This window comes from Asterias rubens, chromosome 8, assembly GCF_902459465.1.
Source record: "Asterias rubens chromosome 8, eAstRub1.3, whole genome shotgun sequence".
NCBI lineage: Eukaryota > Metazoa > Echinodermata > Asteroidea > Forcipulatida > Asteriidae > Asterias > Asterias rubens.
In genome coordinates, this window is record NC_047069.1 from 10016147 (window position 1) to 10031813 (window position 15667).

The 15667-nt window shown below is 39.0% G+C and overlaps 1 protein-coding gene across 1 annotated transcript; it reads right to left on the reverse strand.

Moving 5' to 3' along the window:
- Positions 1-5734: 5734 nt before the first annotated feature.
- Positions 5735-14480, reverse strand: LOC117293634 (protein FAM47E-like). Its single transcript, XM_033776015.1, has 8 exons — positions 14114-14480; positions 12770-12926; positions 11384-11608; positions 10213-10364; positions 8882-9251; positions 8152-8241; positions 6938-7084; positions 5735-6003 (listed from the first exon to the last, which is right to left on the reverse strand). Exons 1-8 carry the CDS (start codon positions 14182-14184, stop codon positions 5896-5898), a joined length of 1320 nt encoding a protein of 439 aa, XP_033631906.1. The 5' UTR covers positions 14185-14480; the 3' UTR covers positions 5735-5895.
- Positions 14481-15667: the final 1187 nt, after the last annotated feature.

Consider the following 15667-nt stretch of genomic DNA (forward strand, 5'->3'; position numbering starts at 1 on the left):
TTTTTTTAAAGGGAAGTTGGGTAATGGAGGCCCTCGTTGGGTACGGTTTCGGCATATTTTGTTTATGAAATACATAATAAATAAACACATATAAAGATAAGAACAACTTTCAGAATATGATTTTATAATACAAGCAATTAACCGTTTTCCATGTTCAATAGTGAACATGCAGAAGCATTTGTAAAAAGTGTTTTAACGTTTCATTTCTTACGGAGAAATCTTGATACTTTCCATTGATTTGTAAACAACAAATTCAAGGCATTTCTGTCACCTCGTACCCTATTTAAAATGTTGACAATCTGATACAAACGATAACATACAAAAAGTAATTGACAAGCTTCTTTTTTAATGCTTATAGATTTAAATGTTGTCATTGTAAAAATACAATCAAACTGATGTTGACTTTGTTAGAAAACAAACATATTTTACTATTTTAATTATTAACATCAGTATATACAGATTCATAATTATCACAAAAGTAAAAACAATAATTTCTCACCAGAAGTATAATGCCCGTCAAAGTGCTTTACAACTTCTGTGGAGTATGTATAGCACCGGTAGCAATAATAATAATATGGAAGCACAGGTTGCTATATGCACTCATTTACTCCTGTGTGGTGAGAAGCAATTCAAGCGTCTTGCTCAATGACACGAGTGTCACGACTGAGATTTAAGCTTTACACTCCGCTCACTCTGCCAAGATGTGCTAGATCGCTCGGCCACGACACTTCATTATTGGGCAAAATAGGTTGACGAATTGCTTCTTCTTGGGGGGGGGGGGGGTGCCAAAACATTTAAAAACAATATTTCAACAAAACGATATTAATTAAAGTACATGTACTAATTTCTGCAGTTGGGCCTACGTTTTAAAATAAATATTTAGGCCTACATACACGTTGTATCAATATTAGACATGAAATAAAACTTGTATACAATATTGTTTATGAGTAATTATAAAAGCCTTTTCCACCATACAATTTATAAAATCAATCTTGAAAATACTACCCGTAAACACTTAGCATTAATAGCGCACCATCTTAAGAGTACTCGGCAGTAGGATGCTTGCCACAATTTATAAATAAAACATAGTACCTGAATTAAATACACTTCAAACGAAATTCTAAATGAGTACTTTATCATTTGAATGAAAGATAAAAATATCAGGGGGAAAAATCTTTGACATGCACAAAACATACACAAAACATGTGACAATTATTGTCATTCATTTTATTTGTTTATTATTGCATGCAGTGCTCTGGGCCCAATTTCTCAAAGCTGTTAAGCAGAAAATACTGATTGGCAAATTTCTTTGCTTAGCAAAAATTGAGTGGGGCATCAGTCACAAGAATTATAAACTTTATGTAATCTTGGCTGGTACTCTGTTTCTGTTAAGCAATACTTTTCTGTGCTTAGCGACTTTTTGGTGCACACAGGCTTTATGAAATTGGGCCCTGATGATCAAAAAGAGGCTTCGGTTAGATTTTAGTCTGACTCCCTAAGTCCATTTTTGGTCCTTGATCTTTATGGTTTGGCCATAGGTTTGGCATAGCTGATTACCGTTGGTGACAAAGTCACATTTCAACTGGAGATCATAGGTCATTTGCAGAAGTACATTTTATCCCTTCTCTTCATCGCATTCCGTTGTATTGTTGGTTGGGACAGGATGGGAGGGACTAGACCCATCGATACAAGAAACACGGGGCTTGACGAAGCAAACGGCCCAACTCGAAGGTCCATCCGTTGTGGGCAGTGAACGGGTATAAATTGTCCCATACTGGGTGCGTGGTTCATTGGTGTTTGTCTGATGACGTCATGGGAGGGAGCAAACGGTTGCCGTGTTGTTGGGTTCTCTCGCCTGATGCTGGGACCCCGGTAATGATTGGTCGATAGAGGTCGCTGTCTGGCCTGTCCTCCTACGTCTTGTTCAATATGAGGTTTCAGATGGGATGCCCATTTGGTGAAGAGAAGCGATTCAGTCCTGTCACAAAAACAATTGCATAGGGGTATGACGTCATTAAAAAAGAACCATGTTCTGTTTTAAAAAACCTCAAAACTTGTTGTGGCATGGAATGTCTTTTCACATTAAACTATTTTTTAAAGAAAGAAAGAAAACGAGTTAATGAGATGGGCCCATCTATACATTTAGTAGCTTAAAGGGAAATCCGACCTGGCAGAAATATTAACGTCATTTTTTGGACGGAGATGTTTTGTGGAGCAAAAATTGCCAGCTCACACCTCACTACTCGGCACAAAACCTTAGGTGAAATCTGAGGTGAAAGCAGACATATTGACGTCGTTCATGTTTCCTTTCTTAAAGTTTCGAAGCCAAGAGGCATTCACCTGTTTCTCAGCTTCATCTTCCGGTAGATTTCTTCCTCAGGTTGGATGAGATAAAGAGGGAAGAGAGAGTCGAATTCTTTGGCCATCCTCCTACTGGTCGTATCTCCACACGCCTGCACATCTGATGCATCCCGAGTAGGCCTATGGTTGAACTTTCTTAAACTTCCGCTTTCTTTCTCCGTGATGGTTCTTTGACCTTAACGGTTGGATTTTACAAAGAGAAGATTTGACAAGATATTGTTATTATTATGTGATACTATAAGAAGCAATTGCTTGGGCCTAGAAGTGCTTCCTATAAAGTTGTGCAACTCTTGAGCCCCCTAAAATGTTCAACTACGAAGTTTCAACACTGAGTGACATCGTCAGTAATGCATAGTTGTTTTCAACGAAACTACCATGCAATTCATAATATCCACTTTACTCTCTCGTCCCCTCTCTAGTTGACCGAGCGAGGTCGGAATCTTTCTGAGATTTACCCATTTTTTGCTATTCCTCATTTTAAGTAAATCAGCTGGAAGTACCCCCATGTCCCTGGTAACTACATCTATACTATACCAGTACTACTAAGCCTAAAGAAAACAAGTGTAAAGTTCGGCAAAACCAGCAGATAAGAGGACTTACAAAGAAACTATTCAAACCAACACTGACCATTAAAGGCAGTGGACACTATTGGTAATTAAAATAACTATTAGCATAAAACCTTCCTTGATACGAGTAATGAGGAGAGGTTGATAGTATAACACGTTGTTCGAAACAGCTCTCTCTGAAGTTTTCATTTTAATTTCTTGCAACTTCGACGACCGATTGAACTTAAATTTTACAGGTTTGTTATTTTATGTATATTATGTTGAGATACACACCAACTGTGAAGACTAGTCTTTGACAATTACCAATAGTGTCCAGTGGGTGTCTTTAATAACTCAGCTTATGTATAAAGACAAAACTTCTTCTCCCACAGGGTAATCAATGAGTGAAATAATCTCTCACAAGTCGCAAGGGCAAAAAGTATTAAACCTCCTTCAAAAAAATGAAATTGCCAGTCACTTTAAAGATAAAAGGGGTTTATTAAATGACCATTGGCGTTAGCCTATCCACCTCGCATTAAACCGGTAGGCCTTAGATACGAATTGTAAGTAAGATATCATTTTAATCACGCTGGAGATTTCATTATATTTAATAATAAAGAATGTTCTTCGTACCTTGTTGGTTCAGCATTTTCCCGTCCAAGTTGCGCATTTCAAGAAAAACGTTCAAACCGAAAGTGAACCACCAACCGTTGATTTTTCCGCTGACATCCGCAATTTAAAAGCGCGCCAAAGGGAGTGAAAATCCGCGCGTACACAAACAGCACAAGGAACGCGTTTTGCGCTGGCGTAAAGATCGACCACAACTAACTACCGGTAGTTGTATGCTGCGGGGTCGGCCCAATATTTCATGAAAACTGTAAGCACAACAATTCACTGAGAACAGAAAAGTATTGCTCAGAAACAGGTTACAGCCAAAAATACATTAAGTTTACATTGTCATGACTGGTGCCCAACTCAACTTTTGTCGAGCAGTAATTCCTGCTAATCAGCTTTATGAAACCGGGCCCAGATCACAGCATGCATTAACATACAGATAAAATTATGGCCACTATCACATGTTTTGTGTATGTCAAAGGAAAACGTTATTAGCTACTTTAAAGTGAATGTTTACCTCCATAAGCAACGGTATACAGCAATGCGATTAATTTTGTCAAATCTAAGGCTTCTTTGTATAATTCCAACTGTTGATAGATGTTTCATTTTGTTGTTTACATACATTAACATTGTATCTGTCCGAATGCCATTTTTGTTTTAATACCGATTACCAGGGATATGGATGCTTTGAACACTCAACTAGCCAGCTACCACTGGTGGGGAAGGGGGGGGGATATTTTTAATGATTTTTTTTAATGATTGTTAAGCCACAAAGTAAGAATAATAAAACCTGTTATTAAAATACTAAAGAGATCGGTTACATGAATTGATTTATCTTGATGGTCAGTAACACAAATTTTAATTAGTTATCAATGAATATCTTATTACAATTTATACACATGTTTAGGAAATTATATATTTACATATTCATGGAAGCATTGCGATATTAAGGCGTTGTCACCGCTAATGAATATTTTACTGGGCAGTTTCGGGTGTTGACACGTGTGTCCTTCAAGGCAGGGTATACTTTTTGTAACTGTTAAAAACCGGTATACTTTATTTGGTGTATCCCAACATAACCAAGGTTAAACAGTCTTTGAAAATTCGGGCCCAATTTTACATCAAGTTGATTGAAAATAGTGAAAGGAAAAAAACCCATAGAATTTCACAGATTCCTGAGCTGAAGCCTCTGTGAGAATCAAACTTTGTTGGTGAAAAATAACATCTGTCTCTTAACCAACATTATTTTTGGAGTCATTATGGTGTAATAAGTAGAAGTAAACCCTGCCTTGTAATAATAATAATAATAATAATAATTTTGGGGGCTAATCATCCCGAACAACGTGTTCGAGAAGCAGACATGCAAGGGCGCCTTTGGCTGCCAGCCACATCAACCTTTTATGACCACGGAGCACAGCCATGATCGAAAGTGTTTGATTTTTCGCACAGCAGAGAACCAATGCACAGCTCATTTCACATATGGCCCCGACCAGGAATCGAACCAGGGTCACCTTGGTGAGAGGCGAGCATTTTACGCACAAGCCAACCGTGCCACCCATATGGGCCTATGTGATACAGCTTTCTAATAACTGTGTATTATTAGAATAAACAAACCTTAACATTAGACTTGTGTTTCTGTATGCAGCTAGACATGTTAAAGCATAACATAGTGTTTGCCAGAGGGAAGTCTGGGTGTCTTTTTGACACCCTGTTTTTAATTTGGACATCCCGTTTTAAATTTTGACATCCTGTTTTATCTGCCGTTTACGCGTAAATATATTGTAAATAAACAGTTTGGACACCCAGTTCTAACATTTCCAGCAAACTTTGATACCATTGTTTACCAAATCCTGGCTAAAACCCTGTGTTGAAGAGTGCCTAACTCTTTTCCTTCCAGCCTCAATATAGTTCAATTTGTTTAAAATTCTAGACTGCATTTACAAAAAAAGTCAGGGCATGACCTCTGCTACCGAATGTCTTGATGCTTCTTCAAAATAATTCCGAAGACTTTAAAATATTCCAATTGAAGCAGCCTTTGCAAAAAAGCAAAAAAGACCTTGCCTTTGTCAAAAAGAGTTTCCGGGCCAGAAAATAACTAATTCGGGGAGATTTAGATCAAATTATCCAGGCCTGTATGCTACATATTTGAAAGGGCAAGGGCACCAAGGCCTTTTTTCCTTGGTAAAGGGCACCCTATGAGGACATTATAAATTTCTACTGGAGCATTTCAAGGGCACCAAGACAATGACCAGGGGGCATGGAGGCAATCGCCTTCGTTGCCTCCGTGATGTATCAGGGCTGATAATCTACATATTTTTCATTAAATAAAAATAAAATAACATATTGCACAGGTGTTTTCTGATTGGTGGGTTAATCACTTGGCGTCAACATCTCTTGAACTCTCTCGACCTCTCTCTGACCTCGCTGCGGCTAGCTCCTCAGCCTCTGCCTGAGCTTGGAATTGGGATACCCTGTCTAGGAACTGTAGAAAGGTAAAATGATAAATTAATAATTGTTATTATATCTAATTTATTTATTTATTACTATCACATTAGAAATTGAAACAGGTGGCCTAAGGCCAAAATCGCTCCAATATACAAAGAGATACAAAATAATTTATTAACAATGAATTTTAAATGAGTTTAAATTACAAAAATACAAGAGCAAAGTGGCTTTAGCAATACCCAGCAAACTGAAAAGACTTGAAAATCACTCGTTTGGGATTAGAACCCATGACATTTGAATTTCTAGATCATTGCGTTGCCCGCTGATAACACATAGGATTCGAACTGCCTCTAGCCATCGGGCTGGATAGGTGATTTAGTGGTAAGACAACTGTGCTCTAGCAATAGAAAGGTCTTGGGTTCGAATCCCACCCACTTGATTTGCCTGTGGATTTTTTCACAGAACTTCTGAGAGTACTGAGTACTTTTTTGCAAACAGTTATTAATTCACATCCAATTAAAGGGAAGGTACACGTTTGGTAATTACTCATAACACATATTAACTTAAAAACTGACTTGGTAACGAGCATTGGAGAGCTGTTGATAGTATAAAACATTGTGGGAAACGACTCCCTCTGAAGTAACGTAGTTTTTGAGAAAGAGGTATTTTCTCACCAAAATAAGTCTTTTATTCTTATCTGAAAGCACACAAATTCGTCCAACAAGGGTGTTTTTTCTCTCATCATTTTCTCGCAACTTCGATGACCAATTGAACCCAAATTTTGACAGGCTTGTTATTTGATATTTATGTTGAGCTACACCAAGTAAGAAGACTGGTCTTTGACAATTACTAAACTTGTACCTTCCCTTTAAGGGTAAAACAAATTATATTCTTTATCTCCAATGCGAAACTAACATCTATAAACAGAACAAAATTATCATAATCTCGGTGCCCAAAACACTGATCCTTACCTCTGGCTTGCGGGTTCCCTTCTTCTCAACAAACTCTTTGAATGATTTTGAGCCATGTAGAGGCGCTAACTGCTCATCCATACTTAGACTCTTCTTCTTGGACTCAGACATTTCTTTATCTTTAATCTGTTGTGGATCTTCTAAAGGCTGGGGGGAAAAGTATAAACCAAGGCACAAAAATGTTGAGAAAGGGTAAGAAGCATGAGAGTTTTCTTAAAGGAACGTTACAGAATTGGTAAGAAACAAAAATCGTGAAGATCACAGATCTACATAAAACTTACACGGTCTAATAATGAAGATAGTTGAAAACATCCCTTGAAATATTTCTGTCTGAAATGTCATATTCGATGAGAAATAAATAATCCAACTTCGCGTTTGGAGTTTATCACTCAGTGAGCGTTTTATTCATTTTTATTTTGGCATTAATGCAATGCAAAGCTTGTAATCGGTTTTTCACTATTTTCTCGTGACCCAGATGGCCGATCGATCTCAAACTTCTACAGGTTTGTCAGTTTATGTATATGGTGAATTACATAAAGCGTTTACACTGCCAGCAACTGTTTTGCTAGCAAAAAGCAATTCTGTAATGTGCCTTTAAAACCAAAGTCGGCTTACTGCATTTATATCGAGGCAGTTTTTCAATTAACCTCCACCTGTTATTGTTCCCTTGCTCAATTATTTTGCACGAGTGGCGCAATTATTTTTTGCATAAACAATAAAATACATTATTCGCCACAGAAGACCCCTTCAGTGCACCAGAGCTGTATATGTACACGGCTCTAACTGTTTTTATAATGGCGCCCTCTGCTGCCTGGTTGTTGAGCAATATTTTTGTTAGACTTGCCTAGGTGTTTTGTTGTGGTTTGAACATAGTAATAATTATAAAAACTAATAATAACAGCATTTATAAAGCGCCACATTTTCCAAATTTCTGCTCAAAGGTGCTGGTAACATGAGCCCAAAAGGCAAGCTAAATGTGACTGACCTTTATGCAAATTGCAGGAGAGTCAAATTTACCAATTAGGTTCTATTTTTCTAAAACAAAAACATTGGTACGCCAAGTACAATATTTCTAATAGTTCAACATTTTGTGTTAAGGAAAATTTGTTGCTAAGTGAAAATTCAACAGGGAACCAATCAGAAACATCATGTAGTAAATGGTATTTTGGCGCTGGTAACATGCTTGTGCTGGGTGGATTGGGTTATGAGTTTACCTCGTCATTTCGCCGTCTGCTCCAAGTTTTTGGAGGAAGGTACCAGGCACCGTAGTTCATCTTCACCCAGCTTGGCTGGTAATCACCATACTGAAACAATCAACAATAGTAAGTATACAAGTTAAAATAAATGGGTCGAACAAAGAGAAATTTACTAGAACAGCATTTGAATCTGTGACCTCTGAATAAACATTTTCTGTACTTGGCTTTCATTATGTCAAAAGAATTTGATTTGGGGCTGAACAAAGAAAAGTTGACAGGGCAGATTTGAACCAACGACCCCGGATTAATGTGCCTACACTCTACCAACTAAGCTATCTAGCCCCAAGTTGGCAGTCTCCCTTTGTTAACGGGTGCCAGTGAGAAGCCATATAACCGTTAACTGCCGTGAAGCCAGCGACCATACCAAAGTTTACAGTACAACCTGGGAAGGTGGGAAGTGGCAGCCAGGGGATAACTTTAACGTGAAACAACTTTTTATTTCAATAATAAACCGCAAGGGAAACAGGCTGGGTAAACTTTCAAATAATTTTGTTGAACAAAGACAAATTTACTAAAGCGAATTTGAAACAGCAACCTATGGATTAAAACCTTACCCAGTCAGTTTCCCTTGTGATTTATTATTTGATATCAAAACAATTAGGTAGCATGAGGGTTAAAGAACACCCTGTAGTCTCATTAACAACTCTCACATGTAAACTTTTCAAACCACATCCCAAGTGTAACTCACCAGCTGTTTCTGAGTTTTCTCCACCTGCTCTAGCGTCTGCGTTGGCATCTCTTCTTGGGACACTGTCGCTGACATCCTCAACTCCTGCGGCACATTGGTGAGTTCCACTACGTGAATCGGAACCGAGAGCGCTGGCTTTGTCTCGTAACCGCTCGCGAATAAACTATGAATCGTGGACTCCTCTACATTGTTGCTGTCACCGCCGAGGCCAGAGACCCAGCTGCAGAAATCCTTGGTGACATTCTTGATGTGTTCGTCTTGAGATGGAGAGTCACTTCTCCGACGGGTTTGCTTACGATCTTCTTTTTGTTGTTCTTCCTTACGAGGAAGCCATCGATAAGGATTCCGAACTTTGGATTCATTTGATGATCTGTTTAGAGAGAACAGGAAATAATAATATAATGTCCCAATGGGCTCTACATTATTAGTGCCCCATTTGTTGGGCCAGTTCCTTTGACTTTTCTCAGCTCCCTGGGGAGTATACAGCCCTGAGCTGCCGTAGATGGTGCTAGTGGCTTTTTTGTACACAATATAAACCTCTGCCCTCAGAGGTACCCATTAATACCCCTTGGTGAAGAGTTTGTACACCGCATTGTGGTTAGCATTTCGCGGGATCATTCAAGTGAATATTTTTGTGTTTATCCAAACCGCAAAAATGTTAAAATGAAACCAGATGGTCGGGCTTAGGCGCCAGCTATAAGGATGTGAGAGTGAGAGTCTTACATTTGACCAGGGTCTAATATCAGAAAGCTGTTTAGCAAAAAATACCGCTTAACAAATTTCGTTGCTAAGCAAAAATTGAGTCGGGCACTAGCCACAACAATGAAACTTAAAGGAACCATTGCCTTGGATCGGTCGAGTTGGTTTTTGAAAAAGCGTTTGTATTCATTTGTTATAAAATGCATATGATTAGAAAGATATTTTAAAAGTAGAATATAATGATCCACACAAGTATCACTCGAAATTGCGTGGTTTTCCGTTTACCGTTTACACGGTCGGCCATTTATGGGAGTCAAACATTTGACTCCCATAAATGGCCGAACGTGTTAGTCGACGAGGTAAAAGGAAACCCGTGCAATTTCGAGGCATGTTTGTGTGAATCATTGTATTCTTCTTTTACAACATCTTGCTACCCAAATGCATTTTATAACAAACGGTTACAAACGCTTTTCAAAGACCAACTCGACCGATCCAAGGCAACGTGTTCCTTTAAAGTAATTTTGGCTGGAAAAATCTGACTCTGCTAAGCAATACTTTTCTGTGCTAAGCAAGTTATTGTGCTTACAGTCTTTACGAAATCAGCCCCAGGGTCCTACTGAAACGATTCTTACCCATCGGATGAACCTGAGGCTGGTCTGTTCTTATCTTCCGATGGATCTGTCTCTTGATAGGAGTTGGTGAATTGTTCCTCAAAGTCATCCTCTCCAGCCTCGCTGTCAAGGTTCATCTCTGGATCTAAAATTTCTACAACATCCTCAAATATCTAGAATAAAAAGGTAAAACAAACGTATCGTCAGTTATGTGAAAGGAGGTAATGTTTACTTACAAGTTAAATACATTTCCTTAAAACATCTAAGTTCCCTTGGAAGTATACAGTTTGTGCTGCCAAGTATGTAGTACACCAAGCTAAATCAATCACAAAAACCATCTCTGCTCCTTGAACACCCAGCAGGGTGGATATGTGCGCATTACAAGTCCTCATTATTATTATACAGTACCCATTAACACCTGCGTGAACACAAGCAATTGTACTTTTTATCTGTTTTGCTGAAGTATACAACTGTCATGACTGTGTATCAATCTTAAGCAAAGTGTGATGTCACAATACAAATCACTGTGGCAAACAACCAGACCTAAAGTTCAGATCAATCGTAGTGCTGTTTGAACTTGTACCCTGGCCAATCTTTTTAGTAGCTTGTAGTACAAATAAGTAGGATTCCAGTCATAAGTAACATGGCATTTTGGCAGGTAACCTTATTCTGTTAAGCATAATTTTGTGGTTCTTAGCTACTCATTGTGCTAAAAGACACTGGACACTATTGGTAATTGTCAAAGACCTGTCTTCTCACTTGGTGTATCTCAACATAAGCACAAAATAACAAATCTGTGAAAATTTGAACTCAATTGGTCATCGAACTTGCGAAATAATAATGGGGAAAAAAAACACCCTTGTCTCACGAAGTTGTATGCTTTCAGATGCTTGGTTTCGAGACCTCAAAATCTAATTCTGAGGTCTCAAAATCCAATTCAAATATGTTAGTGAAAAATTACTTGTTTCTCGAAAACTATGTCACGTCAGAGGGAGCCGTTTCTCACAATGTTGTATACTATCAACAGCTCTTAATTACTCGTAACCAAGTAAGTTTTTATGCTCACAATTATTTTGAGTAATTACCAATAGTGTCCAGTGCCTTTAACCAGCTCTATGAAATTGGGCCCTGGACTGAAAATGTAAAAACAAAAACTGAATCTGATCAAACTCCATCTTGGAATAGGACTTACATCGGGTGGCATGCTCTCCTCAAGATGTGGATACAGAGCAAGAGGATGCTGCAGTAGACCATACTCCATCTCATTAATGTGGTCTCTCCGTTGCTGCTGTAAGGGTAGAGTACGAAGGTAGGCTACTTCCTCCTCCGTAAAGCGGTGACGGTTGACAGACTTTGGTTCGGGGTACTTCAACTTGGTGTCTCCCTTGATGTTTGGCTCGATTTGTTGCTTGCTGCCCTAAAGACGTTATAGAAGGGGAAAATGTACTGTTATTGTGTGTCAAACTCAACCAGGGCCCAATTTCATAGAGCTGCTAAGCACCAAAATTTGCTCAGCATGACATTTCTTCCTTCATAAAAACAGGATTATCGACTAAATTTCCATTTGTTGCATATTGTTTTTTTGTTTTTTTTAATCCTGTGCACTGGAAATATATGTGGCAACCCTACAGCGATGCAAAATCACCCCTGCATAAGCCACACAACCCAGGAGAAGTGGTTGGTTGTTGCCTCAACAGGCAGTAGCCTAAGACAATTGATGATGATGACTGGAAATAGTCTACCAGCGCTTCAGGGTCAAAATATCATGGCACTATTTCCATTAAAGGCAGTGGACACTATTGGTAATTACTCAAAATAATTATCATCATAAAACCCCACTTGGTAACGAGTAATGGGGAGAGGTTGATAGTATAAAACATTGTGAGAAACGGCTCCCTCTGAAGTGACGTAGTTTTCGATAAAGAAGTAATTTTTTCACGAATTTGATTTCAAGACCTCAAGTTTAGAATTTGAGGTCTCGAAATCAAGCATCTGAAAGCACACAACTTCGTGTGACAAGGTTTTTTCTTCTTTCACAGTTATCTCGCAACTCCGACGACCAATTGAGCTCACATTTTCACAGGCTTGTTATTTCATGCATATGTTGAGATACACAAAGTGAGAAGACTGATCTTTGACAATTACCAATAGTGTCCAGTGTCTTTAAGTGAAAGTTGGCACTTACCCAAAAAAGATGCACTATGGGCTTTTTCACACTGGATCTCTTAACCCCGTAGAATACAGCCTCGGGACAGAGCAGGGGTGGCTATATATAAGGTTTATCGCGATTCAGAACCGCAATGCGTTTTGGGTAGGTCGAGGGGTAAAAATTACATGTTTGACGACCGCAATGTATGTTGTGATGCTGTTACGTGTGGGTTCAACAGTGCCCTCTCTTGATATTTTGTTATTCACGATAAACCTTAAACTCTCAGGGTATGGCCATTTGCAGGGGCAGAGAGAGGGCAGACCGGGGGTAAAAGCGATCATTGTGTGAAAAGGCTAGTCGTTATTCCCCAGGAAATAGAGTAGTGTGAAAAGGGCATATAATGTTTCCCTTCAAGGGTATCTTACCCACCTTGACTACAATAGAGCCGTCTACCTCTGGAGGAAGCCCATCTCTAAAGTCATCCAGACCATGGAGGAGGAACGTCCATTGCCCACCTTCAAGAGTCTTAGAAACATCTCCTCGCTTCTTGCCTTTGATGAATTTAGTTTTTAATCTTTCCTTGTACCTAGAGATAATTGGAAAAACAATCAATTAAATATAGTAAGTCAAAATGGTCAAATGGTAAGAGTGCAGGGGTCGATTTTATAAAGGGCCAGTCGTAACTTAGGACTAGTCCTTGGAGTTATTCAAAACTAGTCCTAAGTTAGAACGAGTAACCTGGTAACTCGTCCTAACTTGAGATAGGACTAGTCTTAACTCTTTGTTTGTGAAATCCACCCCTGTACTTGCAATAACAAAGGTTGTGGGTCTGAATTTGTCTTGTTAAGTTTTTTAGCTAAGCTAAAACTGCTGATTTCACAATATATTTAGATTTAGAATTAGTCTATTATTATCGGATTAATAAAGTAAACAACAAAAACAAGTCCAATTTCCAAATTAATGAAAAATTGTTTAGGCCTACTGAAAGTATTCGTACTGAGACCATGGAGGTAGAAGCTGAAACTGACTGTTTTTGCAAACATTCATTAAAAATAATTTGGGTTGGCGGGTTCGGGTAGTAGCTATTCTAGGAGTAGCGATATCACACTATCTCACATGATCTCCGCTGGGATGCCCACTGCCCGAAGATCAGACAGAAGGCCAACCGCACATTGGGACTGCTCCGTCGCACACTTTCACCATGTCATCAAGGTCAAGGCAAAAGCCTACCAAATGCTCGTCCGCCCACAAGTTTATCACACCCATCCCAGTTTAGCCACCTTACGGCTGTCACACGCCACGCTGCACCCATCCCAGTTTAGCCACCTTACGGCTGTCACGCCACGCTGCACCCATCCCAGTTTAGCCACCTTACGGCTGTCACGCCACGCTGCACCCATCCCAGTTTAGCCACCTTACGGCTGTCACGCCACGCTGCACCCATCCCAGTTTAGCTAAATTTGTGCTGCAAAGGGATCACATTACTCAAGACTCAAGACTGAACAAAGACAAATTTACTAAGTAAGAGTGGGATTTGAACCAACGACCTCTAGATTAACTGTACCAACGGTCCATTGTAACCCGAGGCAGTCTCTGTGCTCTGGCTCTAAAATTCGTAAAATTGTGTAGAGCGGAGCCATTATTGTTTTTGTCAGTTTTCCCAATGAAACTTTACCATGACCATATAAAAATTATCATTACCAGCCACACACAAGTCACATGGGCCTATCTTAAAATACACATATTATGATATATAATTACTTCATGACTTACCATGTCTGTTCTCTAATCTTCTTGTCGGTTAGCGTGTTGACAAGGGCCAAATCATACTTCCATTCTGCCATTTTTGTACGGTTGTTTCACTTTCAGTGGGTGTCCTCCTCAGATCATGGGAATCAGAGCAAGTTACCGTTTTTTTTTGTGTGTGTGTGCAGTGTGTTCATTCACACGACGTGCCGCACAACAGCTTTGGTTTTTTAGAATGTAACGCCGCTGTTTGAGAAAGTAAATCCCAAGGCAAGGGACAGATATTCAAGGTTCAACCGTACTCGTTCACCAACCAGGTTTTTTAATGGATCAAAAATCAAGTTAATTCCTTATAAAAATTGTATCATAAACGTTTAGAATGTATGTTTTTAAGCAATGTTATTGTAGTACTGTATCCATACAACAGTGATTTGGCTTTCGTTACTAAGGTGAAGAAAGTAAACCTCGACTTTGCAACTCTTGAGGGCGGCATCGCGTTCATTTGCGTAAAACTAACGTTGAGGTTGAGGCGCATTCGGAAAACTACCTCAGAAAATAATGAGAACACTGAAACGTGAATAAGTTTTATTATTAGAGGATGCCTGCAACTAGTTGCCTGTAAAATGCCTCTTGCGATATGGATTTATTGTCAATGTACAATTCCTAAAATCAAAAGCCCAAATTCCCCAGTCAGTACGGCATCTTTGAGCCCCTTATACACCACTGACTACAAACCACAAACCGACCAGGAAGAACGGCCGAAAATATTACTTGATCCACATGCGCCTGAGTGAATTATGCAAGGTTGATTAAAAGCACGGTTTATTTATTTCCCACATTACATACAGGTAGAATGCTGTAACAGTACTTGCAGTTCAGTTGAAAGAAAATACAGCAAGCCAGCAAAGAATACATAGGGGCCTACAGACAAAGCAAGGGATTGTAACAAATATGGCAAAATGATAGGCTAGGAGGGGTAGAGACCCACGGGGAAGATTCGATGAAGGATGATCATTCATTTTATAGCGCTGCTTCACAGAATATTATGCACATTACATACCGACAGACCTTTAGACCAACTCTAAACACTTAGAACCGTTTATCATAAGCTTTGGAATCATTTTATAAAAACAGTTTTCCAAAGCTTATAAAACAGTTATATCTACATCCTTTTATTATCCAAAAGAAGTTTAAAACTATTGCAAAATTCTCCGAAAACGTTTTTTTTATTTTTATAATACAACTATTAGATTAACGAACATCAATACCAAAGTGAAGTAAACAACCATGCAGTGACTTTGGGAGATTATTGGAACATGTTCAGATTATCCCCTGCATTGTTGTTGCCGGAATTCTGTTCTCTTTTGTAAAACATTGTCCAAAGTGTCGTCAAAATAGCAACCAAGGACACGCGTCACAAAGAGGATTTGTGAACTTTTAGCTATAATGTACGAAGAGGCCTATGCCCCCCCTCAACAGGTAGTTGATGGGGTTCACCGAAGGACCATCACAGATTTGTCCCTTGAAAAAAAAAAAAAAAAAAAAAACTAGTCTGGTTCCTGTTTGCAAAATGATTGTTAG

Bases quoted from the DNA above. Each gene is read 5' to 3' on its own strand.
- LOC117293634 (XM_033776015.1), bottom strand. From the start codon at position 14,184: ATGGCAGAATGGAAGTATGATTTGGCCCTTGTCAACACGCTAACCGAC. The intron at 11,609-12,769 runs GTGGGTAAGATA...TAACGTCTTTAG, and splicing joins ACGGCTCTATTGTAGTCAAG to GGCAGCAAGCAACAAATCGA. The intron at 7,085-8,151 runs GTAAACTCATAA...TTTTCCCCCCAG, and splicing joins GCAGACGGCGAAATGACGAG to CCTTTAGAAGATCCACAACA.